Genomic DNA, 24,793 nt, shown 5'->3' with positions numbered 1-24,793 from the left:
ATGGGGTCCCTAGCCCCATGACAATGTGGAGCTTCATAAGCTCTGAACTTCCAAAACATCAACGTACACGTCCGTGTCATGGCTGCTATCTCAGTGCGGAATGCACTACGCTCTCATCAAGAATCTCCAAAATGCCCTCCTTGACCATACCGAAGATCACAGGAGTCTGGTAACTGATACTGTGCGTAATCTCAGATGGAATGAACTCCCTCATCTGATCATCAAGTTGCCCGGCTACAGAGTCCGAGCCTGATCCCTTGTCGGCACCAGAACTGCCATCTAGTCTACTACGTAGCGTCACTACACTAGGAAATATACCATCACAATCATCAAAATACTCATCATAACTCGAGGGATCTCACACACTACAAGTTCCCTAGGTTCATCTCAGCCTTCCTTGATTCAAGTACGGATCATATGCTTTCAGTAGTACGGGCCCATACTACCTTCCACATATAACCGTACTTTCCTCAAGAATTGCCTTGACTCCACCAAGTCCCTTTTACTGCTATTGTTGCTCTTATGCTAATCTCTGATAGGTTTTGAGCATACTAACACTCCTAAGGTGTTCATGCAACCCTAAATACCTTGGATCTATGTTTTCACTAGTATACATGCAAACTTGAAGTTTCCAAGGTATTACCCTAACTAGCATACAAAACTTTGATACATAGTAAATAAAACAAGTTAGGAAACACACCTTTTGTTGTGGCTAATTGCTTGGAGCTTTAAGAGCTTACCACCAATAATGTGAATGTCTCAAGTGGAATCACAAATCACCACCAACACTTGGAAACTTTGGAAGAGAACTCTCTAGCTCACAAAATCGGCCACACTCTTGACAATACTCTAGGGTGCCTTTTTCTTGAACCAAAGGGCTTCTTATATAGTGTGCACATTCGGGTTAAACCATGTAACTCATGACTTTCCACATCCCTCATGATCCATGGGTTTTAACCTCCATGCAGCACCCATGGGTCACCACATGGGTTAAGCCCATCATAAGGAATCATGGATCACTAGCCCACATTATAAGAATGAATGATTTACACGATCAATCCCTATATATTTAATTAGTCTCTTTTGACCACAAAATTAATTCCAAATTAATTATTGATCAATACCAATTAAATAATATGATTTCATATTAATATATTATAACTAATAATATATTAATAAATCATACATATCCTCTTCTCAAAGTCCATAATCTTCCGGTGAAGTGTAACCCAAATGGACCATGCTAAATCGGGTCAAGTACATACCAAATATAGTTATGGACTTAGACACCTTATCCAACAGTCTCCCACTTGGATAAGTCTAATAACTATAATAGCAAGTACGACTTCAGGATCCGACCAGCAATCGTAGCTCTTAAAACCAGTTGAACTAGAATGCGCCATTTTAGACAAGTGATCATATAATCCCCTGTTCTCAAGATATCAGCCGGACAAATACATGGAATAACGTCATACTTATTGTCCAGCAGTTTGTTTCCCGATTCCTGATTTGCTTGACATAGAACTTAATCGAACACATCAATTGAGTTCTGACCGGGCCCGGCACATAAGTCAAAACAAAATCATCGAGGGGCCCAAGATATCACTTTCAGTCCTCTAAGGACTAAAAGGAACAGATAAACTTCGACTCATATGCTTGTACTAACTATTCGCCAAATCATACACAACAGTACGTTTTATAACATCAAGTTACTGATGTGTTTTTGTACTATCAATGCACACCCAGCTGACAGTCAACAACTCATATCTCTTGGTTTGAAGACTTATACGATATTATCGTCTCACGATCACTCGAGATAAATTCCATGAAGTGATACAAGTGAGCGTGGGTTTAATCCAATACTAGAAACTTATGAGAAGTCATGAATGTCATAGCAATGTCTAACCATTTCAGACAATCTACAAGCCAAATTCATGACAGTTTTGATTCAATACCTACTTCCAAAGTATGACCGATTGTGGACAATTTTGAATAATCTTGTTATTCTGGAAGTCAAAACATGCAAAATTTAAACAATAGTAAATAAATGACACAAGATAGTAACTTTACTAATAAATAAACAACAACTTTTATTTAATCATGAAATGTCAATTACATTTTATCTATTACAAGTTTCAGAAATAACTATCTAATTATTAAAACTAATATCGTCTGTAACGACCCAATTTTTCAAAACAAATTTTCATTTTTAATTATCCGAAATGCATGTTCACCATCCACAAAACCAGTTACAATTGTTTTCAAAAACATATCAATTACAACTTTGTTTAAAACATCAGAGTGTCCCGTAACATAATAATGAGAGATAGAGTGCACGTCGCGCCATCAACCCTTGCCCTTGCCCTTGGGCTCAGATGTACCTGAAACAATTCCACAAACTGTAAGCGAATGCTTAGTGAGTTCCCCAGAGCATACCACACATACAATTCAAGTATCATATATCATACCATCCCTAAGGCTACATACATCACATAAGCCATGCATACAACATATATGGATGCCCTGGAAACCATCCAAGGTCTTACTCCTGGTGCCTCGGGAACCCCCCGAGGTCTTAGCTCATGTGCCTCGGGAACCCCCCGAGGTCTTTCATGCAAATGTCACAAATAAACAAGCATAACACACCACATAACAATTAATGGGCCGGCCTTGGTGCCTTAGACCCATTGGTGTGGTGAGGAGACTCACCTTTGTCTGCTGAATACAAAAGCTGCTCTCCTAACAGTTCGAAACCTCCCGAACTGAATAATAATATTAAATAACTGTCAGGACCTTACTTAATCATAAGAAATCCAAATTCCGGACCCTACCATGAGGCCCAATTATTCTCCCCTTACTAATGGGCCCAAAGTCCAAGCCCAAATCATTAATGGGCCTCTTGGCCCAATAAGGCCCAACCAATATATCTATGGCCCATAACAGATGATATGACTCATAATTCCCAGAATACAACCATGCCCAATAATCCAATGAGGCCCAAAAGCTCAAAAGCTCAAAACAGATTCGGCCCAACTGTGATGCGTACGCTCGACGTACCATCTTGGTGCATTTTCTCCATTAAGTGCTTAGTACTCGTTTCCTTTACGTCCAGCGTACTACCAGATTAAGCAGTTTCTCCATTAAGTGCTTAGTACTCGTTTCCTTTACGTCTAAAAGCCAGATCTAAGTTTGTTAAGACGTCCTAAGGCATAAAGTTGGCAACTTTATTCCTTTGCATGCCATAAATGCACCCAACACCCCCATTAAGACCTTTCCAAGGCTCTTAACCCATGCACGAGGTCCAAAATCCCACCAAGACTCCATTTTTATAACACTAAAGGACCAAGGGACCTCAGATCTGTCATTCCCATCTTCTGGAGTTGCTAAACTCACAAATGGAGGTCCAAAATCCACAAAAGGGACAAATCTAGAAAACCCTAGCTAGATATAGAGACTTAGTGGAAAGGTGCAAGCTTTTTACCTCCAGGAGCTTTGCAAGATGACCAATATGCAGATTCTTGAAGCACCAACTCGAACCAAGCTTGTTTAGCAACTCCTCCTTCTTGAAAGAACTCTAAAATGGCCACAAAACTCACTCCTTAAGCTCCAAAACCCTCACACACACTATCACAGCTGAAAGTAGACGAAAAGAGGCTAAAGAGGCTGATAGGGTTTGGTCCAAGGGGCTAAAAGATGTTTAAATAGGGAACAAGTCCGAGATTTAGGGTTTTGGACCCCTGGCACATACGCCCAGCGTACGTCCAGCTCCTCCGCGACCATCCACACATAGTACGCTAAGCGTACACTTAAGTATGCCCAACGTACTTAAAAGACCAATCATGAAAAAAAAGTAAATTCTTGAGGGTTTCAAGTCATACCTGATTTCGGGTTTTACAACTCTCCCCCACTTGAACTAGACTTCGTCCTCGAAGTCAGCAGCTGTAAACAGATCGGGGTAATGCTCCCGCATCTCTTCCTACGGTTCCCAAGTCTATTCGGAGCCCTTCTGGTGCTGCCATTGCACCTTTACTAACTTCACTTCCTTGTTCCGAAGCCCCTTTGTCTTCCTATCTAAGATGGCGACTGGCCTTTCGACATAATTTAGACTCCGATCCACCTGAATATCATCCAATGAAATAATCGCAGACTCGTCAGCAACACACTTCCGAAGCTGATATACGTGGAAGGTGTTGTGAATCTGACTAAGCTCCTCTGGCAACTCTAAGCGATATGCCACCTTGACCACTCGGGCCGTGATCCTGAACAGGCCTATGAACCGAGGCCCCAACTTGCCCCTCTTCCGAAACCTGATGATCCATTTCCAGGGCGACACCTTCAGTAACACGAAATCTCCCACCTGGAACTCAAGATCTGATCGTCGTCGGTCAGCATAACTTTTCTGGTGACTCTGTGCGACTCGTAGCCGGTCACACACCTGCTGAATCAGTCTGGTGGTCTTGAGGACTACCTCAGTGCTCCCCATGACCCGGTGCCCAACCTCATCCCAACACACTGGGGTCCTGCACCTCCGACCATATAACATCTCGAATGGAGCTCGGTCAATACTGGCATGATAACTATTATTATACGAGAACTCTGCCAGTGGGAGGTATGTATCCCAACTCCCTCCAAAATCCAGCACGCATGCTCGAAGCATGTCCTCCAGCGTCTGGATCGTCCTCTCACTCTAACCATCAGTCTGAGGATGGTACGTTGTACTGAAATGTAGTTGTGTGCCCAGTTCCTCGTGGAATTTCTTCCAAAACCTGGAAGTAAACCGGACATCCCTGTCGGAGACCATAGACACGGGCACCCCGTGTCTAGCCACCACCTCACGCACATAAATATCTGCCAACTTCTCCGCGGATATACTCTCGGAAATCGGAATAAAGTGGGCACTCTTCGTCGGTCTGTCTATGATCACCCATATAGCGTCCACTCCCCTCGCCATCCTAGGCAACTTTGTGATGAAGTCCATGGTGATCTCTTCCCACTTCCACATGGGAATGGGTAGTGGCTGAACCTTTCCATGAGGCCGCTGGTGCTCGGCCTTGACCTTCCTGCAGGTCAAGCACCGCTCCACGAACCAGGTGATCTCCCGCTTCATGCAGGGCCACCAATAACTCAACCTCAAGTCCCTATACATTAACACAATACACATATAAGCAATACAAATCAATAAAAAGCAGGGAGATTAAATACATACCAGTCACGACATCTGGCTCTACCCGAGCCTCCTCGGTAGTCAGCGGAAAAGCACGGCTCTTCACCGTCGGGGCATCCGCCTTAGCAGGGCGGCCATCAATGATCCTCAGAGTGGCGGGTGCAGGCACCGCCACTGCTCCTCCCCCTCCCTGCAACTTCGGACAGTCGGCCTTTTTATGGCCTGTCTGGTTGCAGTGAAAACATATCAAGCCCTTCCTGGGGCAATCTCTGCTCACATGGCCCTGCTGATTACATGTATAACATGTCAGACCCATCCCCTGGCACGTTCCACCATGAGATCTCCCACACTTGGCGCACCGGCCACGGCCCTGCTGGCCCCTACTCGATGAATCCGAGGTCTTAGGCTTTTTAACCTGACCCACTGCTGTTTGAACCTGCTCCGGCTTCCGCTTGCTGCGGAAGTCCAACTCCATTTCCCGCTCACGGGCCTTCTCCACCATCTCATTCAGGGTTTTGCACCCTGTAAAACTCATAAACTCCCGGATGTTATCCCTCGGCATGGAATGATATCTCGTCCTCCTCATGTCCTCGTCAGTAGCATACTGCGGAATCAACAAGGCTCGCTCCCGAAACTTGGTGGTGATCTCCGCCACCGTCTCGGTAGTCTGCTGAAGGTCATGAAACTCCCTCACAAGTCGCTGCACCTCAATAGCTGGTGCAAACTCCAAATCAAATCGCCGGACAAACTCGGCCCAAGTCATCTCAGCCACATTGGCTGCTCCCACCTGGTTGGTAACCTCGCCCCACCAATTACGGGCCATGTCTCTCAGCATGCAAGAAACAAACCCAACCTTTACCACATCCGGGAAAGAACTCGTGCGCTGGGCGTTTTCGATATCCGCCACCCAGCGTCGACTGACAATGGGGTCCCTGACCCCGAAAAACTTCGGCGCCCCACACGCCTTGAACTCCCTGAACGAGGGAGTCTGGGCCCTAATCTGGCCCGCAACAATCTCAGCTCTGAATGATCTGAGCCACTCCTCCATGATCTCCATAATGCCCTCCTTAACCGTCCCAAAAATGACTGGGGTAGCATCAAGGATGCCCTTCGTAACCTCAGCTGCAATAATATCGTGTAGTCTCTCATCAACAGGCTCAGTACCGCTGTCCGATCCAGACCCAGACCCTGATCCTGATCCCCCTGCCCCGAATCGTGTCACCACCATGCTGAACTGAAATGTCATAAACCATAATAATCAGGACACATTATATATAGGGGATCTTTCCCACACCGGTCCTCCTTAGAGTGGTCAGATCTAGCATTGGTCCGGGTACAGGTCATGTGCTTTCAGTAGTACGGGCCCAATACTACCTTCCACACCTACATGTACCTTTCCCCAAGGCTCCACCTGATAACTCCAATTCGTCCCAAAATAAATCATAACCCACAAACCACTACATAACCCAAATCCCAGGTTGCCCTAAGATTTGCTCTACCCATAACTATCAGACCAATCATAACAGGTTGCCTTTATGCATGCAAATTATACACAGAAAAGGATCAAATAGACTTTCGAATAAAAGATTCTACCCTAGGACCACAACCAAACAAGGAACAGGAAATAAGGCCAAATCAATCATTCTAAGGCTATAAGCTCCTAACCGTATACAATTTTAAAAGCATACACATAGCAAGTCTCATACGATCATCAAGCTCAAATATCAGTATAACATGGCTAACACATTGGGAACTACTTACTTGGCTCGGCCGATCGCGCGCGTTGCACTCTCTTCTTATCATTTCTTAAAAGTTTTTTTTAACTTTTATTTTGAAAACAATTTATCACTTCCTTAGTTTGAGTTCTGACACACCCGACAGTGTGCCCGAATCCCTCAAACCAAGGCTCTGATACCAACTTATAACGACCCAATTTTTCAAAACAAATTTTCATTTTTAATTATCCGAAATGCATGCTCACCATCCACAAAACCAGTTACAATTGTTTTCAAAAACATATTACAACTTTGTTTAAAACATCAGAGTGTCCCGTAACATAATAATGAGAGATAGAGTGCACGCCGCGCCATCAATCTTTGCCCTTGCCCTTGGGCTCAGATGTACCTGAAACAATTCCACAAACTGTAAGCGAATGCTTAGTGAGTTCCCCAGAGCATACCACACATACAATTCAAGTATCATATATCATACCAGCCCTAAGGCTACATACATCACATAAGCCATGCATACAACATATATGGATGCCCTGGAAACCCTCCAAGGTCTTACTCTGGGTGCCTCGGGAACCCCCCGAGGTCTTAGCCCATGTTCCTCGGGAACCCCCCGAGGTCTTTACTGAGGATGCCTCGGAAACCCTCCAAGGTCTTATACCCAGGTGCCTCGGGACCCCCCCGAGGTTTTTCATGAAAATGTCACAAATAAACAAGCATAACACACCATATAACAATTAATGGGCCGGCCTTGGTGCCTTAGACCCATTGGTATGGTGAGGAGACTCACCTTTTTCTGTTGAATACAAAAGCTGCTCTCCTACCAGTCGGAAACCTCCCGAGCTGAATAATAATATTAATTAACTGTCAGGACCTTAATTAATCATAAGAAACCCAAATTTCGAACCCTACCATGAGGCCCAATTATTCTCTCCTTACTAATGGGCCCAAAGTCCAAGTCCAAATCATTAGGGCCTCTTGGCCCAATAAGGCCCAACCAATATATCCATGGCCCATAATAGATGATATGACTCATAATTCCCATAATACAACCATGCCCAATAATCCAATGAGGCCCAAAAGCGCAAAAGCTCAAAGCTCAAAACAGATTCGGTCCAACTGTGATGCGTACGCTCGGCGTACCATCCTGGTACGCGCAGCGTATTGGGGTCTTGGGATTACGCGCGGCGTACACTGGGTTACGCCCAGCGTACTACCAGATTAAGCATTTTCTCCATTAAGTGCTTAGTACTCGTTTCCTTTACGTCTAAAAGCCAGATCTAAGTTTGTTAAGACGTCCTAAGGCATAAAGTTGGCAACTTTTATTCCTTTGCATGCCATAAATGCACCCAACACCCCCATTAAGACCTTTCCAAGGCTCTTAACCCATGCATGAAGTCCAAAATCCCACCAAGACTCCATTTTTATAACACTAAAGGACCAAGGGACCTCAGATCTGACATTCCCATCTTCTGGAGTTGCTAAACTCACAAATGTTGGTCCAAAATCCACAAAAGAGACAAATCTAGAAAACCCTAGCTAGATCTAGATACTTAAGTGGAAAGGTGCAAGCTTTTTACCTCCAGGAGCTTTGCAAGATGACCACTATGCAGATTCTTGAAGCACCAACTCGAACCAAGCTTGTTTAGTAACTCCTCCTTCTTGAAAGAACTCTAAAATGGCCACAAAACGCACTCCTTAAGCTCCAAAACCCTCACACACACTATCACAGCTGAAAGTAGACGAAAAGAGGCTAAAGAGGCTGATAGGGTTTGGTCCAAGGGGCTAAAAGATGTTTAAATAGGGAACAAGTCCGAGATTTAGGGTTTTGGACCCCTGGCACGTACGCCCATTGTACTGCTGGTACGCCCAGCGTACGTCCAGCTCCTCCGCGACCATCTACACATAGTACGCTAAGCGTACACTTAAGTACGCCCAGCGTACTTAAAGGACCAATCATGAAAAAAAAAAGTAAATTCTTGAGGGTTTCAAGTCGTACCTGATTTCGGGTGTTACATCGTCTTTCAGCCCGATGCTCCTTGCATGCTGCAAATGCTTAACCCTATTCAATCCCTTCGTGAGGGGATCTGTTGGGTTCTCTTCTGACAATGCCCTCTTTGCTACAAGGAGTCCTTCTTCTATATTGTGTCCTATGAAGTGATATTTTCTGTCAATGTGTCCGGATTAGCCATGATCCCTTGGTTCCTTGCCTAAGGCAACCGCACTGTTGCTGTCACAGAAAATCTCCATAGGATCCTTTATTACTGGTACAACTCCAACGTCTCCAATGAAGTTCTTTAGCCATATCGCCTCCTTCGATGCTTCGCTCGCTGCTATGTACTCTGATTCGCACGTTGAATCAACTACAGTCTCCTGCTTGGAACTTTTCAAGTAGTTGCTCCTCCATTCAGGGTAAATACCCAGCCCGACTGAGAGCGGAAATTATCTCTGTCGGTCTGAAAACTGGCGTCACTGTACCCTATCACTCTCAAGTCATCACTCCCACCGAGGACAAGAACCCAGTCCTTAGTCCTTTGTAGGTACTTGAGAATATTCTTTACCGCAGTCCAGTGAGCCTTACCAGGGTTCCCCTGATATCTGCTGACCATGCTCAAAGAAAAGGCCACATTAGGGCGAGTACATGTCATAGCATACATGATCGAGCCAACAGCGGAAGCCTTTGGTAATAGACTCATCTCAGCTATTTCAGCCTCTGTACTCGGACTCTGAGTCTTACTCAGTCTGGCATTGTGCTGGATTGGTAAGTCACCTTTCTTGGAATTCTCCATGTTGAACCTCTTCAACACCTCGTCCAAGTAGGTACTTTGACTAAGTCCAATTAGTCTCTTACTCCTATCTCTCAATATCCTTATCCCTAGGATATAGGCAGCTTCTCCAAGGTCCTTCATAACGAAACACTTCCCAAGCCAGGATTTCACCTCCTGCAAGGTTGGGATGTCATTTCCTATGAGTAGTATGTCATCCACATACAGTACCAAAAAGCTAACTATACTCCCACTAGCTCTGACATACACACAGGACTCATCCTCACTTCTCGAAAAGCCAAACTCTTTGACTTTCTCATCGAAACAAAGATTCCATCTGCGAGATGCTTGTTTCAATCCATAAATGGATTTATCAAGCTTACACACTTTATTAGGATACTTAGCATCGACAAAACCCTCTGGCCGACTCATGTAAACATCCTCAGCCAACTTTCCATTAAGGAAAGCAGTTTTGACATCCATTTTCCATATTTCATAATCATGAAATGCAGCAATGGCTAGCATAATCCTAATAGATTTAATCTTTGCCACTGGTGAGAAGGTCTCATCATAGTCAACTCCTGGAGTTTGAGTAAAGCCCTTTGCAACCAGTCGTACCTTATAAGTGTGCACCTTCCCATCCATGTCGGTCTTCTTCTTGAAGATCCATTTGCACCCGACTGTCTTACGACCTGGTACATTGTCAACCAAGTTCCAAACTTGATTGTCATACATGGACTGAATCTCGCTGTCCATAGCCTCTTTCCACTTTGCAGACTCAGGGCCTGCCATGGCTTCCTTTTAAGTGTTAGGTTCATCCAAATTTACCAGTGTACTATCACTGATAAATGTATCACCTTCTGTAGTAATATGGAAACCATAAAACTCAGGCGAGTTCCTAACTCTTGTTGAACGCCTCAGAGGTACAGATTCATCAATCGGCTCAACAGGAGTTTCCTCCTCAGGTTGATCGCTAGTGTTTGAGGTTCCTTCACCGCTTGACTCTTGAAGCTCTTCAAGGTCAATTTGCCTCCCACTGTTTCCTTGGCTTATGAATTCTCTCTCACGAAAGACTCCTCTCCTCACAACGAAGACAACATTGTCACTCGGTCTGTAGAAGAGATAACCAAAGGATTTTTGTGGGTAGCCGATGAAAATACACCACTCACTCCGAGGTTCGAGCTTGCCATGAGTCTCGCGCCTCACGAAAGCCTCTCAACCCCAAATCTTGATGTGTGCTAACGAGGGAACCTTCCATGTCCACATCTCGTGAGGTGTATTGGCAACCTTCTTAGTAGGAACTCGATTAAGGATATGGGCGGCAGTCTCTAAGGCATACCCCCAAAATGAGATAGGTAACGAAGCTCGACTCTTCATGGAACGAACCATGTCCAATAAGGTTCGCTTACGCCTCTCAGCCACACCATTAAGCTGTGGTGTCCTAGGAGGTGTCAATTGTGAAACAATTCCACATTCCTTAAGATAGTCTAGGAACTCGATACTAAGATACTCACCACTTCGATTGGATCGGAGCATCTTTATCTTCCTACCCAGCTGATTCTCTACTTCCTGCTTAAACTCCTTGAATTTCTCAAAGGTTTCTAACTTATGCTTGATTAAGTAGATATAGCCATATATGCTGTAATCATCAGTAAAAGTCACATAGAAGCGGTTAGCATCCCTTGTGGCGGTTCTGAAAGGTCCACACACATCTGTGTGTATGAGGTCCAACAAACCTTCACGCCTCTCACAAGTACCAGTGAAGGGTGACTTAGTCATCTTTCCAAGCAAACAAGATTCGCAACCATCATCTGACTTTAAGCAAATGATTCCAAGACTCCAGCCTTTTGGAGTTGGCCTATGCGCTTCTTGTTGACATGTCCAAGACGACAATGCCACAAGGATGCTTTATCTAAACTAGTGGAAGAATCAATATGCAATACATTATTTCCTAAGTTATCTACAACCATCACAGTTTCATATACACCATTAAAAGGTAATGCTTTAAAATAAAAAACATCATTATAATAAGCATTTATTTCACCAAATTCATTATCAAAAGAAAATCTGAAACCTTATTTGTACAAACCATGAAAAAAAAATATTTCTCGCCATTTCAGACGAGTAACAGCATTTATTCAAATCTAATTTTAACCCACTACAAAGTGATAAAGAATAAACTCCAATCTTGGTGACAGATGAAGCTTTCCTATTCCCCATGATTAAGTTTATCTTCCCGTGATCCACATCCTCACTTCTTTTTAGTCCCTGCAAATCAGAACAAATGTGAATACCACAACCTGTATCAAGGACCCAAGAATTAGTATGTGGTGAGTTATTAGACAATATAGTGTAAATACCTGCATGGGTGGGTTTTACTTTCCCATCCTTAACATCCTACAAGTACTTTGGGCAGCTTCGCTTCCAGTGCCCCTTATCATGACAATAGAAGCACTCTGCTTCTTTTGGGTTGGCCGAGGGAGTAGCAGAACCTCCTTTGGTTCCACTTGAAGAGGATCCATCAAGAGACTTTCCCTTGTGGCTCTTGGAAGGAGCCTTCCTCTTCTTCCCCTTACCTTGCCCGATTGCCAGAACAGGGGCATTAGCAGTAGGAGTGGTTACAACATTTTTACCTTTGAGACCACTTTCGGCAGTCCTCAGAAGGCCCTGAAGTTTGCTCAAAGTGACTTCCTCCTTGTTCATATGATATGTCATGCGAATTGATCATAACATTGAGGTAGGGAGTGTAGGATAATATCTATAGCCAGCTCCTCATCAAATTTCACATTCAGTTTGAGCAGACGGTCCACAAACCTTTGCATTTTCTGCAAGTGGCTCGTGATGAGTTCACCATCCTTCATCTTTGTTGTAATCATGGAGCAGATGATTGCATACTGCTCTTGACGAGCACTATGATGGTATCTTTCCATTAGGTCCTGGCGCATTTCAAAAGGGTAGAAGTCTTCATAGGACTTTTGGAGTTCATGGTACATGGTGGCAAGCATGATACAAGCTACCTTGGTGGCATCTTTCTCATGTGCCCTGAAATCAGCAATCTCCTAAGGAGTTGCAGTAGACTCATCAATTTCCTTCAGCTCCTTGTCGAGGACATATTCCTTGTCCTCATAACGAGTGACCATCCTTATGTTCCTAATCCAGTCATTGAAATTAGTTCCATAAAAGATGACTCTCCCACAAAGGTTCATGAGAGAGAAGGAGCTGGTAGGGTTTGAGCCAGAAGCAGCATTGTTGGAAGACATCTTAAAAGAAAGAAAGACAAAGTTTAGATTAGATATGAAGAATCCTTAATATAACACCCAAAATGAAATATTAAGGCTAGGACCTAACACAATATTTTACAATTTGGAAGAGGGATGTCGTAATCCATCTTGCCAAATATTTGAAGGTAGGTAAATGCGATTTACCAATTTCCACCATGAAAACGAAATTTGTTAATTATATTTTAATTGGATTAGAAACTCCTAGATCCTTTGAGACTCATTGAACAATTCAATGGCATGTTTAAAGCTCGATTATGCCCTTCAGGTTTGTGACTGGGATACCGAGGATCACAAACAAGGTGTGAATAACCATGAAAATGTACTTGGTACTCTTAATGTCAATTATCACCTTAATTAATGTGCCGGTAAACCACACACGCTCCATTGAACTTATGATAAACATTAAGCTACCCTTTTCCACCCTTACCAGTCCAAGTTAATGTGCCGGTTAACCACACACGCTCCATCAACGACTTGGTAAGGTGCAAAGTGTAATTTCATGGATTAGCATCAATTTCACATTTTCCTAAAGTAACTAAGAATGGGAATTTATAAAAGGTTTAGTTACTTTATTACTATCATTATACTTTTAATGAGAATTATAGTCTTTGTCATACCCGTTCGGCTAACGACCCTCCACCAGTCAAGGAAGCGGTGGGTGAGAGTGGGCACCCATTAAACTGCCATTTTATAGGCAGTAACCTTATACCCCCCTTATAGACCGGCTTCGTGAATGAGGCCTACTAACTGTAAGACTGACTTGTTCTTATACATACATATATATATATATATATATATATATATATATATATATATATATATATATGTATATATATTAATAAACTTATAATATTATAATAGTATAAGGGTTGAATTTTAAATTTTTAAAATTCTAGGGTTTGGAATTAAAGTTTTAATGTGTGACTTTACAAATTCCAAAACTTGAGGGCAAGTTTTGAAACATTTCAAAACTTTTCAACTTCTATAACATATGAGTTTAATGGTTCTCGAAAATGAGACTCTTCATTTTTATAACCTATGACTTTTAATGACCCATTTAAATGAAAACTTTTGGAATTCCATAACTTGAGGACAAGTTATGGAGTCCATTAAAATCATCAAGAACAACAATACAACTAAGAAGAATGTTCAAGTTCTAGATTAAACTCATATGATCAAGGCAATTCAAATCAAACAAATTCCATGTAATTTAGACTGATCATATAAACTAAACAAAGCATGAAATTTTGACAATCACATTTCAAATGGATTAACATGATTATTACCATATCTTAAAAAACATATTTTTATGATTCAAAACAGTTTGGGATCATGATCCTATCCATTTGGGGCCAAAAAATCGTTTTTCTGCATTCTGCCCAGCCAACTCGGCGAGTCCATGAACTGGACTCGTCGAGTAGCTCAATTTGTACATGGACTCGTCGAGTCCAGCAGTGGACTCGGCGAGTTCATCAGTCAGGAAGCAAAAAACTCGATTTTTCCAACTTCAAACAGCAAGTAGCATCAAGTATAATTGAAAGCAAGCCTAGCCTCTGATACCACTGATGGGTTTTGAGCATACTAACACTCCTAAGGTGTTCATGCAACCCTAAATACCTTGGATCTATGTTTTCACTATTATACATGCAAACTTGAAGTTTCCAAGGTATTACCCTAACTAGCATACAAAACTTTGATACATAGTGAATAAAACAAGTTAGGAAACATACCTTTTGTTGTGGCTAATTGCTTGGAGCTTTAAGAGCTTAGCACCAATAATGTGAATGCCTCAAGTGGAATCACAAATCACCACCAACACTTGGAAACTTTGGAAGAGAACTCTCTAGCTCACAAAATCGGCCACACTCTTGACAATACTCTAGGGTGCCTTTTTCTTGAACTAAAGGGCTTCTTATATAGTGTTCACATTAGGGTTACACCATGTAACTCATGACTTTCCACATCCCTCATGATCCATGGGTTTTAACCTCCATGGAGCACCCATGGGTCACCACATGGGTTAAGCCTATCATAAGGATTCATGGATCACTAGCCCACATTATAAGAATGAATGATTTACACAATCAATCCCTATATATTTAATTAGTCTCTTTTGACCACAAAATTAATTCCAAATTAATTATTGATCAATACCAATTAAATAATAATATTTCATATTAATATATTATAACTAATAATATATTAATAAATCATACATATCCTCTTCTCAATGTCCAAATTGTTCTGGTGAAGTGCAACCCAAATGGACCATGCTAAATCGGGTCAAGTACATACCAAATATAGTTATGGAATTAGACACCTTATCCAACAATCTCCTCCTAGGCTTGCCCTAGGGTAATCAACAACCCACTCTCCACCATCAGCTGCATAAGAAGTCCCTGCTATCTCCCCCTAACTAGCTCGCGAATACCATTACATATTACTAAGACTATATAATTATTCGAATGAGAAGTCCTACCCTACAACATTTGGACTCAAACAAGAGCTGCGCAATAGAGCTAGACCTAACCTTCTGAAATTATTTATTCCTCGCAATACGTAACTTAACATATTTGTTTACTAGTTAGTAAAAGATAACTAGAACTCCTAAAAGCACAAAGCAAGCAACATTTGAGCATCAAGTAACATAATCAAGCATATCTCATTCAGGCCATCCCAGACTAATCTGTACTAGCATGCAGTTCAATGAGCTGAGATACATATAACAGGCATATAAGGCAACCTTCCTAGATCCTTAGCCCTAATCTAGCATGCAGTTATCATAAAGCTGATATACATATAACAGGCATATAAGGCATCCTTCCTAGATCCTTAGTCTCACTCTAGCATGCAGTTCTCATAAAGTTGATATACATATAACAGGCACATAAGGCATCATTCCTAGATCCTTAGTCCTACTCTAGCATGCAGTTCTCATAACATATCATAACGTAAACTTGTATGGGTAATTTTGGGAGTACTTACTTTGAGCTCGGCTGATTGCATGCACCACACCATTTTCTCTTTTCAAAATTCTTTTCGCTTTTCAAAGTTCTTTTACAAAAATAATTTTCTTTAGAAAATTTTCATACCATTTCCTTAGTTTGAGTTCAAACACACCCGAGAGTGTGCCCAAATCCATCAAACCAAGGCTCTGATACAAACTTGAAACGTCCAAAAAATACAGTCTAAAAATTTCATTTCTAATTATTAAGAAAACCATAGTCATCAAACATCATATAAAAATCATAAATCATGTATCTCAAATATATTATAACAACTATCAATGTATCAAAATGACATGTCAAAACATCAGAGTAGATCATCCCAGGCTCAAAGTTGTGGTGTGTGCCATGCAGTCATCCCAAGCTCTTCCTTTTGCTATCGAAAGTACCTGAAACCAAAACTGAAAACTGTAAGCACAAAGTTTAGTGAGTCTCCCCAAACTACCACATACCATACACATCATCACATAATAACATACCTTTGGCCTTGCCCGCTACATCGGGCCCCGCCCGGCATCGGACAAGCCTGGTATCGGGCCCCGCCCGACATCGGACCGAGATCGGTATACATATAAACATATCAACAATGCATATAACATAAACACATAACATAAACATAACTTGGGCCTAGCCCACTACATCGGGCCCCAGCCGACATCGAACCGAAGTCCGGCATCGGGCCCCGCCCGACATCGGACCGAAGTCTGGTATACGTACATATATCATATCAACAAACATATAGCATAACACGTATCATAACATATAAAAATTCCTCGGGCTTCCCCCGGCATTGGACCGAAGTCCGGAACACATAACACATAACATATAAGTTAAACATTCCTCGAGCTTGCCCCGGCATCGGACCGAAGTCCGGAACATATAATAAACACATGCAAGAATCACGAAGATATCAAGCATACAAACATTCCTCGGGCTTTCCCCGACATCGGACCGAGGTCCGGAAACATATAATCTACATCGGGCTAACCCCGACATCGGACCTAAGTCCGACATATACTAACATACATAAACGGGCCGACATTGGTGCCTTAGACCAGTTTCTACTGGAGGAAAACTCACCTCGCACTGCTGAAGTCCCACGAATAACTCTCGGGCTGCTGGCTGACAGATCCCCAAGCTGTCAACATCAAAACAAAACCCAACTAACCATTTGGGTTTCCAATGCATAACTCTAAAATCCCCACTTGGGGTAAAAGGACCATTTTACCCCTAACCTAGCTTGGTCCAAGACTTGGCATTCTGATGGTCCAATATCTCATAAGCATCAAGGCCCAAATATGGCCCATCTATGGCCCAATTTTCCAAATTGGGCCCAAAACCTCACATGGGCCTTACCCTAAAGCCCATCCAAATATTCTAGTCCATATGCTTTTTCTTGGATGGCCCATCAGTAGCCCAATCACCAAAGCCCAATAGAAAGGCCCAACTCAAGGCCCAAGCCAAATTAGGGTTTTCTAAACCCTAATTAGGTTTTCCAACCCAATCATGTTCCAATTAATCCATTTGTTAAGCTTTTGATTAATTAATTATTAATTAAGTTGGGCACCACCCTCTACCACCTCGGGTAGTGGTGGTCAATGGCGGCTCACGGCGGCGGCCACCACCTCACGGTGGTGGTTATGAATTTCCTTGATTATTTCGGCCACTAATTACAATTGTACAACAATATCCAAAATAACACACACACATACACATGTTTCAGACAAGCAACACCCAAACACCACTTCACTGTAATAAACACACACACATACACATGTTTCAGTTTGCAAAATGGACCCAACCACCCACCTGGTGGCGTACGATGGCGGCGATGGCGCGAGATGGGGGGCAACAACGGCGGTTTGCGATGAAAGCCAAGCAACACACGCCCCTAGCACACGTAAACACGAGCTAGTAGCGGAACACACCACACGTTTTGCCTGGAAATCTGAACGCAACCACACTTTGTGGTGCACGGTGACGGCAACAGCAGCGGTTAACGGTAAGAAGAGAACGGCAACAACAGCAGCAGTAGCGCCAACAGCGGCGGTTAACGGTAAGAAGAGAAGAAAGAAGGTGGCAACGGATGCTCACGGTGGCTACTCGATCCTGCCGTAAGGTAGGATGGTCGCAGCGGTTGGTTTGTGACCTCAACAACGGTGGTGGCGGCACCGGGGATCGTAGAAACGGAGGTGGCGGCAACAACACTCGGTGAAGCAGCCGCATGGCGGCGATGGCAACAATGAGACCCAACCCAGAACCTTCGATTAGTCCTCCCTAATAACAACATCGGTCTTGGTGGTTCTTCCCGGCAACACCCGACGTCCGACAATGGTAGAGATGGTGGCGGCTGGAGGGAGGGAGGCATAAGGTGGCGGCCATGAATAGTTAGGGTTAGGGTTACGGGACCTGGAGGTTATATACCCGGTCACTTAAAACTTTCCATAACATACACTTCCAGTCCCCCTTCCTCTTATTCTTTTCAAATTAAACCCAAAACTTACCCTTTAGCCCTTGTCTCCATAAAATCTTTTCAACTTTAATCCAATATTTACCATTAAGCCCCTAGCTTCCAAAAATCTTTTCAATTTAAGTCCAACATTTACCAAACAGCCCCTGTCTTCAAAAATCCTTTCATAATAAGCCCATAATTTACTAAACAACCCTCAACCTTCATAATTCCTTACAAACTAATCTGGAAATTACATTTTAACCCCCAAACTCTCAATATAACTTTTTAACCCCCAAAACTAACTCCTTGCTACACTATTCCGCATTTAGGGCTACTATTCATATATTAATTTGTCTATTTATTTATTTACTAAACGGGGTGTTACAGATTATGAGGAGACTTTTGCTCCAGTTGCAAAAATGATTGACTATTTACACTCTAATTGTTGCTTATTTTGTTCGACAATGGAAGATTCATCGGATGGATGTCAAGAATGCATTCTTGAATGTTGATCTTCATGAGGAGGTATACATGTCTCCTCCTAGGTATTTCTCTCTAGCCTGGTGAAATTTTTCGGCCTCAGAAAGCAGTGTATGGTCTCAAACAAGCCCCTCGTGCTTGGTTTGAGAAATTTTCTACGGTAATTACTTTTCTTGGTTTTCATCCTAGTAATTAGGATTCAACTTTATTTGTTAGATGTAAAGGTGTAGGTCGAATTCTTCTTTCCTTATTTGTTGTTGACATGATTATTACTAGTGATGATCATGATGGTATAGAGTCTTTGAAGCGTAATTTGGCTTACCATTTTGCTATGAAAGACTTGGTATTAGTGTGTTATTTCTTGGGGATTGAAGTTGCTCAATCTCTATAGGGTAATCTTTATCTCAGACGAACTATATATCATATTTATTTGAACGTGCATGGCTCTCGGATAACCGAACAGTTGATACGCCTCTAGAGAGTAATCTTAAGTTTTCTCCAACTGACGATGTTCCCTTATCAGACTTGACCCTTTATCATACCATTGTCTAGAGTTTGGTTTAACTTACTTTCCTTAGGCTGGATATTGCTCATGTAGTTCATGTGGTAAGCTGTTCTTCGTATTTTGAGATATCTTCGTAATACTCAGTTTTGCAGCCGTGCGTTTCCTTCCACGTCCTATCTTGAGCCACATGCTTATAGTGATGCCAATTGGGATATCAATTTTATGATCATAGGTCCACTACTGGCTATTGAAATTTTCTTGGAGATTCGTTGATTTCGTGGAAGAGCAAGAAACAGGATGTTTTCTCTCGACCACTTACAAAATTTGAGTATTGAGTTATGGTTGTCGACATTTGTGAGATTGTTAGGTTAAGATGGCTTCTTGCAGATATGGGTGTTTATATTTTTCATCCGACCCCTCTGCATTGCGATAACGAGAGTGTAACACTCCAAAACTCGAAGAAATTTAAAATTTTCAAAATCAACCATTAATAAACCTTGTTTACAAAAAGAATCATTGTTTCAAATCAGAGTTTTCCTAAGATTCAGTGACATAAAACAGGAAGTTGTGTACGATGCACACCTTTGCTTTCCTACGATCCTCAGAAGTACCTGAAACGATAAACTAAAAATTGTAAGCCAAAACTTAGTGAGTTCCCCCAAAGTACCAACACACACATACATATAACAACATATATGGGTCCACAACTAAAAGACTGGATTACCCCTGAGCCCACAGTATGAGTCTGGCATGCCTATCGGGCACTCAACTCATATCTGGATTGCTCCCGATCCCACAACATAAGTCTGGCTTGCCCTCGGGGCCCACCGCTTATGTCTGGATTGCTCCCGGGTTTGTTGGCTACCGCACAAAGCAGTACAACCTAAACCCAACTATACCATGTCGACATATGCATAACAAATAAACATATACCAGCAACAGATAAACATGCAGATCTTAACAAATCACTACAGCATAGCAACATTCTATAACAAGATACATAATTTGTTGGGCCAACATTGGTGCCTTCGACCCGCAAGTATAGTGAGGAAAACTCACATCTCAGTCGGAATGCAAGTTAAACAAATCGTTGTTCAGAAAAATCGGCTCAACGGTCACCTAACCAAAACCAAGGACCTAATCTCAATTAACAGCTCAAAATACGCAAAATACCCTTGGTCAAAACCGGTCAAAATCAACAAAATCCACCTAGTTAACCCAGCCGAGTCAAATCAGGCCTCGTATGTGGGGCGTACTTCGGATGTACGTAGGGTGTACTCGTGGTCCTAGGCATCGGGGCTTAACCTGCGTACGCGCAACGTGCCATTCGGTACGCCCATTGTACACACAAGTTTCCTTCTTAACCACTTGAGAGCTTAATACTTTGACTTTTTACGTCCAATTGCATGTCATGCTCAAGAATCACAAAGGTTGGGACCAAAAATGCCCTAAATGAAGAGATAACTAGATCCATAAGAAAAGATGATCAAACTAGGAGTTTTTTTTACCTCCAGAAGGTTGCTAGCAATGTGAGAATTCCAGATCCAAGCTCCAATGTCTTTCTACCACCTTCTTCTTCTTCAAGAACACCACCAAAACACACAAATGAGCTCAAGGATGCACTCTTCACACTTAGGGTTAGCTAGAGGGATGATTTTTAGGTGGAGGCTGATGAGGGTGAAGGTATTGGGGCCATAAGGAGATTATATATGGTACAAATCCTCAAAACTGGGGTTTTGGTCTGAACAGCGTACGCGTGGCGTACCTGCTGAGTATGCCCGACGTACGCGTGCGAGTTCCGTTCTTCTCATGCGCGAGTATCCCATGCGTACACCCTGAGTAGACACGACGTACGGACCAAAAATGCCAATCTTAAATATATTAGGGTTAAAAATGAACCTTTCTTGGAACGGGTGTTACACAGAGTATGATAATGATTGCCAAGAATTCGGTATTCCATGAGCGGACAAAACATATTGAAATTGGTTATCATTTCACTCTTCATCACCTTCAGAATGAGACTATTTCTCTACCTCTTGTTCAATCCACATTGCGTTTTGCAGATATGTTTACGAAGACATTGACTGCTCACAGATTTCATTTTTTGTCTCACACACTCTCAATACTTATTGTTGTTGCATTATGAGTTTCAGGGGATGTTAGCCTAATTAATCTATTATGCCTTTTTGGTTTGAGCCCCATGTTTGTAATTTAGCTAAATTTAAACTAATTAGCTTTCTTATTTATATTGTCTTTCTTTTTTTTATTGTAATTGTACTTTTCTTTTATAATAATAAAACCTAATCGTATTTTGTCTCTATTTTTCATTTCAACTATTTGAGTAATGTAAAGTTATGTGTTCATTCACACATCTTTAATCATTATGTGTGTCGAGAATAACCCTAACGGTTAGGCTTTGTTAGCCATATGTACATGTCCTTAAGTAAATGAAGCTTTGTTATCAATATGTATAAGTCCTTAAGTAAAAAATGTCACTGAGACGTTTTTGATAAATATATAAAACTTTTTTTTAACATAAGAAACCTTTTTTTTAACGACATGAAAATTAATGAGAATTATCTATCTTTCTTTAAATGACAGATAATCAAAAGTTGAAAATCATCTACTACATATTAAAACTATGTATTATTTGTGGATTAAAAGCATGATGTAACCAAATAATTTTTATTTAAATAAAATATAAGCAACATATCTACTACTGTACTACATATTAGTTCAATTTAATACTAAACTAATTATATCCCTCACCCTTGTCTAATTATATTTCAAACCACCACGTTTGTAATTCAAATTGACTTTGTATACATATCCTCGTTTGTAATATATGTTATATGTTTCCCTGGCATACTTAGACACTCTTGGGCTAAATTTTATTATACATCTGAATAACTTATTACTAAAAGTACTATTGTTAGTACATAAATACTTTGGATTAATCTTGATAAAGCTTATTAAAACTAATTGTGAGTAATAATATATTACAAAAATAAATTGGACTCCATTATTATTATATACAGTGTACACATCTTACTTGAAACAAACACTGCTCATTCAGACATAGATGCACCTCCTCACACCCTGTTAAGGTAGGCCACAACCCAAACCCAAACCCTAATCTTTCTCACCATCATCACCACTTTCCATCTTTCAAATCTATCTAGAAATCAAAAACCATGATTTCATAGACATAAAAAAGAAAAAAAAAACATCTCAGATGTCTTCACATTTATCAATGAAAACCTTACTCTTTCTCTCTTTATTCTTGTTTTTGGTCTTCGTCCTCCCTCTGGTTACGTCTGCACCAGATAACTCAAACTTAGTTTACAAAGGATGTGCAAACCAACCTCTATCAGATCCAACTGGCGTTTACTCTTCTGCCCTCTCTGCCATTTTCGGGACACTTTTACAACAATCCTCAAAATCCAAGTTCTACAAGACAACAAGTGGTAGTGGGCAAGCATCGGTTTCTGGTCTTTTTCAGTGTAGAGGAGATCTGAGTAATGTCGATTGCTACACTTGCGTCAGCAGACTCCCAATCTTGATGGATAAGCTTTGTGGGAAGACGGTGGCTGCAAGAATCCAGCTTCTGGGTTGTTATATGCTTTATGAAGTTTCTGGGTTTTCTCAAATCTCAGGAATGGAAATGCTTTACAAGACTTGTGGGAAAACAAATGCCGGTGGAAATGGGTTTCAAGAAAGAAGAGATTCAGCATTTTCGTCTTTGGAAAGTGTTATTGGAACCGGAAATGGTGGATTTTACACAACAAGTTATGAATCTATGTATGTTTTGGGGCAATGTCAGGGTGATTTAGGGACTTCCGATTGTGGGAATTGTGTGAAAAGTGCTGTGCAGAGGGCTCAAGTCGAGTGTGGAAGCTCAATCTCAGGTCAAATCTATCTTCACAGATGCTTCATTAGCTATAACTATTACCCTAATGGAACCCCAAAACCCAACAAACCAACATCGTCTTCTTCATTTTCATCGCCATCGTCTTCATCTTCTTCATCAGGTATGTTTCTCAAATCAAGATTTTGCGAATTTATGTTGAAATTGGTAAATTTTTTATGTGGGTTTGGTGTTGCAGGGTCAAATACAGGGAAAACGGCGGCGATCATCTTGGGAGGGGCTGCCGGAGTTGGGTTTTTGATAGTACTTTTGTTGATTGCTAGAAAGGCAATGAAGAAGGATGATGGTAAGTAAAACAAATTTGAATCAAGAAATATTTGTGATTGAATAGTGTTTGAATCTGGTTAATTTTGTTAACAGATTATTGAATTGAAGAAGTGAAGATCCAATTTTTGAGATGGGTTCTTTCCTTGGTCTTTTTCAAATCCATGAGGCGAAGATGTTTTCTTGGTGCAGAAGAAGTAGAAGCAAGATTTGTTTTTGTTAGATTTATAAGAAAAAAAAATGTTGATTTAATATGAATATTTAGGAATTTCATCCAGAACAGAATCAAGGATGTATATTGTAAGAATGAATGTTTGTCAATGGTGGAAAAAGATGAGGGAAAGAGTACTGTGAATTTTAACTTGTTTTTTTAAAGTTAAAGTTTATGATTATTAAATTAGACGTAGCAACAAAGACATGTGGTTCTTTGTGTCTTTTTGTGGTCTCGAAACTCGAATATCGCCCTTTCGATTTCTTCAATTTGTCTATTATGGTGCAGATTACAGTTTTCAAAGCTGGAAAAGATTTTCAAAGACAAATTTTGCTACTTTATCGTTTCTCTTTTCCTTTAATTCACATTTCAAGACTTTACCAATGGGTTTGAGTTGCAATGATCCTTTTACTTTTACAATATTTTTTGGTATGATTCTATTAAATACAAATGTAATGATTTCTATACTCAAATTTTTTTTATTAATTGGTTTTTTTCTAATATTATATATCCATTTAATATAGAATCACAAAACGAATTATAAACCTTTTAGAATACGTAAAATTTTGAAAAGAGTTCAAATAATAATTTTATTTGTCCTTTCTAAGTAATTTTTTATTTGTTACTTAACTAGGTTTGCATTTGCGCGTTGTAGCAGGATGTTTTGCGAAAACGGTTTTATAACATGCCTATTTATAATGTCCCATTTTTTTTTCTAAAAAAAATACATTTTCGAAATAAATAACAATCATAAAATCTTTTATTATAATACTAAAAGTCAATTAACAATAAAAGAGTAAACAACGTAGCAGAAGTCTTAAACGTTAAAATCAAAGTAATAAAATGTATGTATAATAAAATCGTTGTAACTAAAGTCAATGTGGACACTACTGTAATCAAATCGGTTTTTCTTTTATCTACCCCGAAGGGTCATGAAAATATTAGTAAACAACGGGTAAGTATAAATCTTAATGAGAATATTACATCTATACATTACACCACACATCA

At 41.0% G+C, this 24,793-nt stretch overlaps 1 protein-coding gene across 1 annotated transcript; it reads left to right on the top strand.

Annotated features, from left to right (window-relative positions):
• Positions 1-22,432: 22,432 nt before the first annotated feature.
• Positions 22,433-23,929, top strand: LOC145121104 (plasmodesmata-located protein 3-like). Its single transcript, XM_079056880.1, has 3 exons — positions 22,433-23,413; positions 23,489-23,596; positions 23,671-23,929. The coding sequence occupies exons 1-3, from the start codon at positions 22,618-22,620 to the stop codon at positions 23,676-23,678; spliced, it is 912 nt and encodes a 303-aa protein (XP_078913006.1). The 5' UTR covers positions 22,433-22,617; the 3' UTR covers positions 23,679-23,929.
• Positions 23,930-24,793: the final 864 nt, after the last annotated feature.

The sequence above is a fragment of the Lactuca virosa genome, chromosome 6 (genome assembly GCF_052849685.1).
Source record: "Lactuca virosa cultivar CGN04683 chromosome 6, Lactuca_virosa_CGN04683_v6, whole genome shotgun sequence".
NCBI lineage: Eukaryota > Viridiplantae > Streptophyta > Magnoliopsida > Asterales > Asteraceae > Lactuca > Lactuca virosa.
This window is presented reverse-complemented; position numbering and strand designations above follow the sequence as displayed.

Bases quoted from the DNA above. Each gene is read 5' to 3' on its own strand.
- LOC145121104 (XM_079056880.1), top strand. From the start codon at position 22,618: ATGTCTTCACATTTATCAATGAAAACCTTACTCTTTCTCTCTTTATTC. The intron at 23,414-23,488 runs GTATGTTTCTCA...TTGGTGTTGCAG, and splicing joins GTCTTCATCTTCTTCATCAG to GGTCAAATACAGGGAAAACG.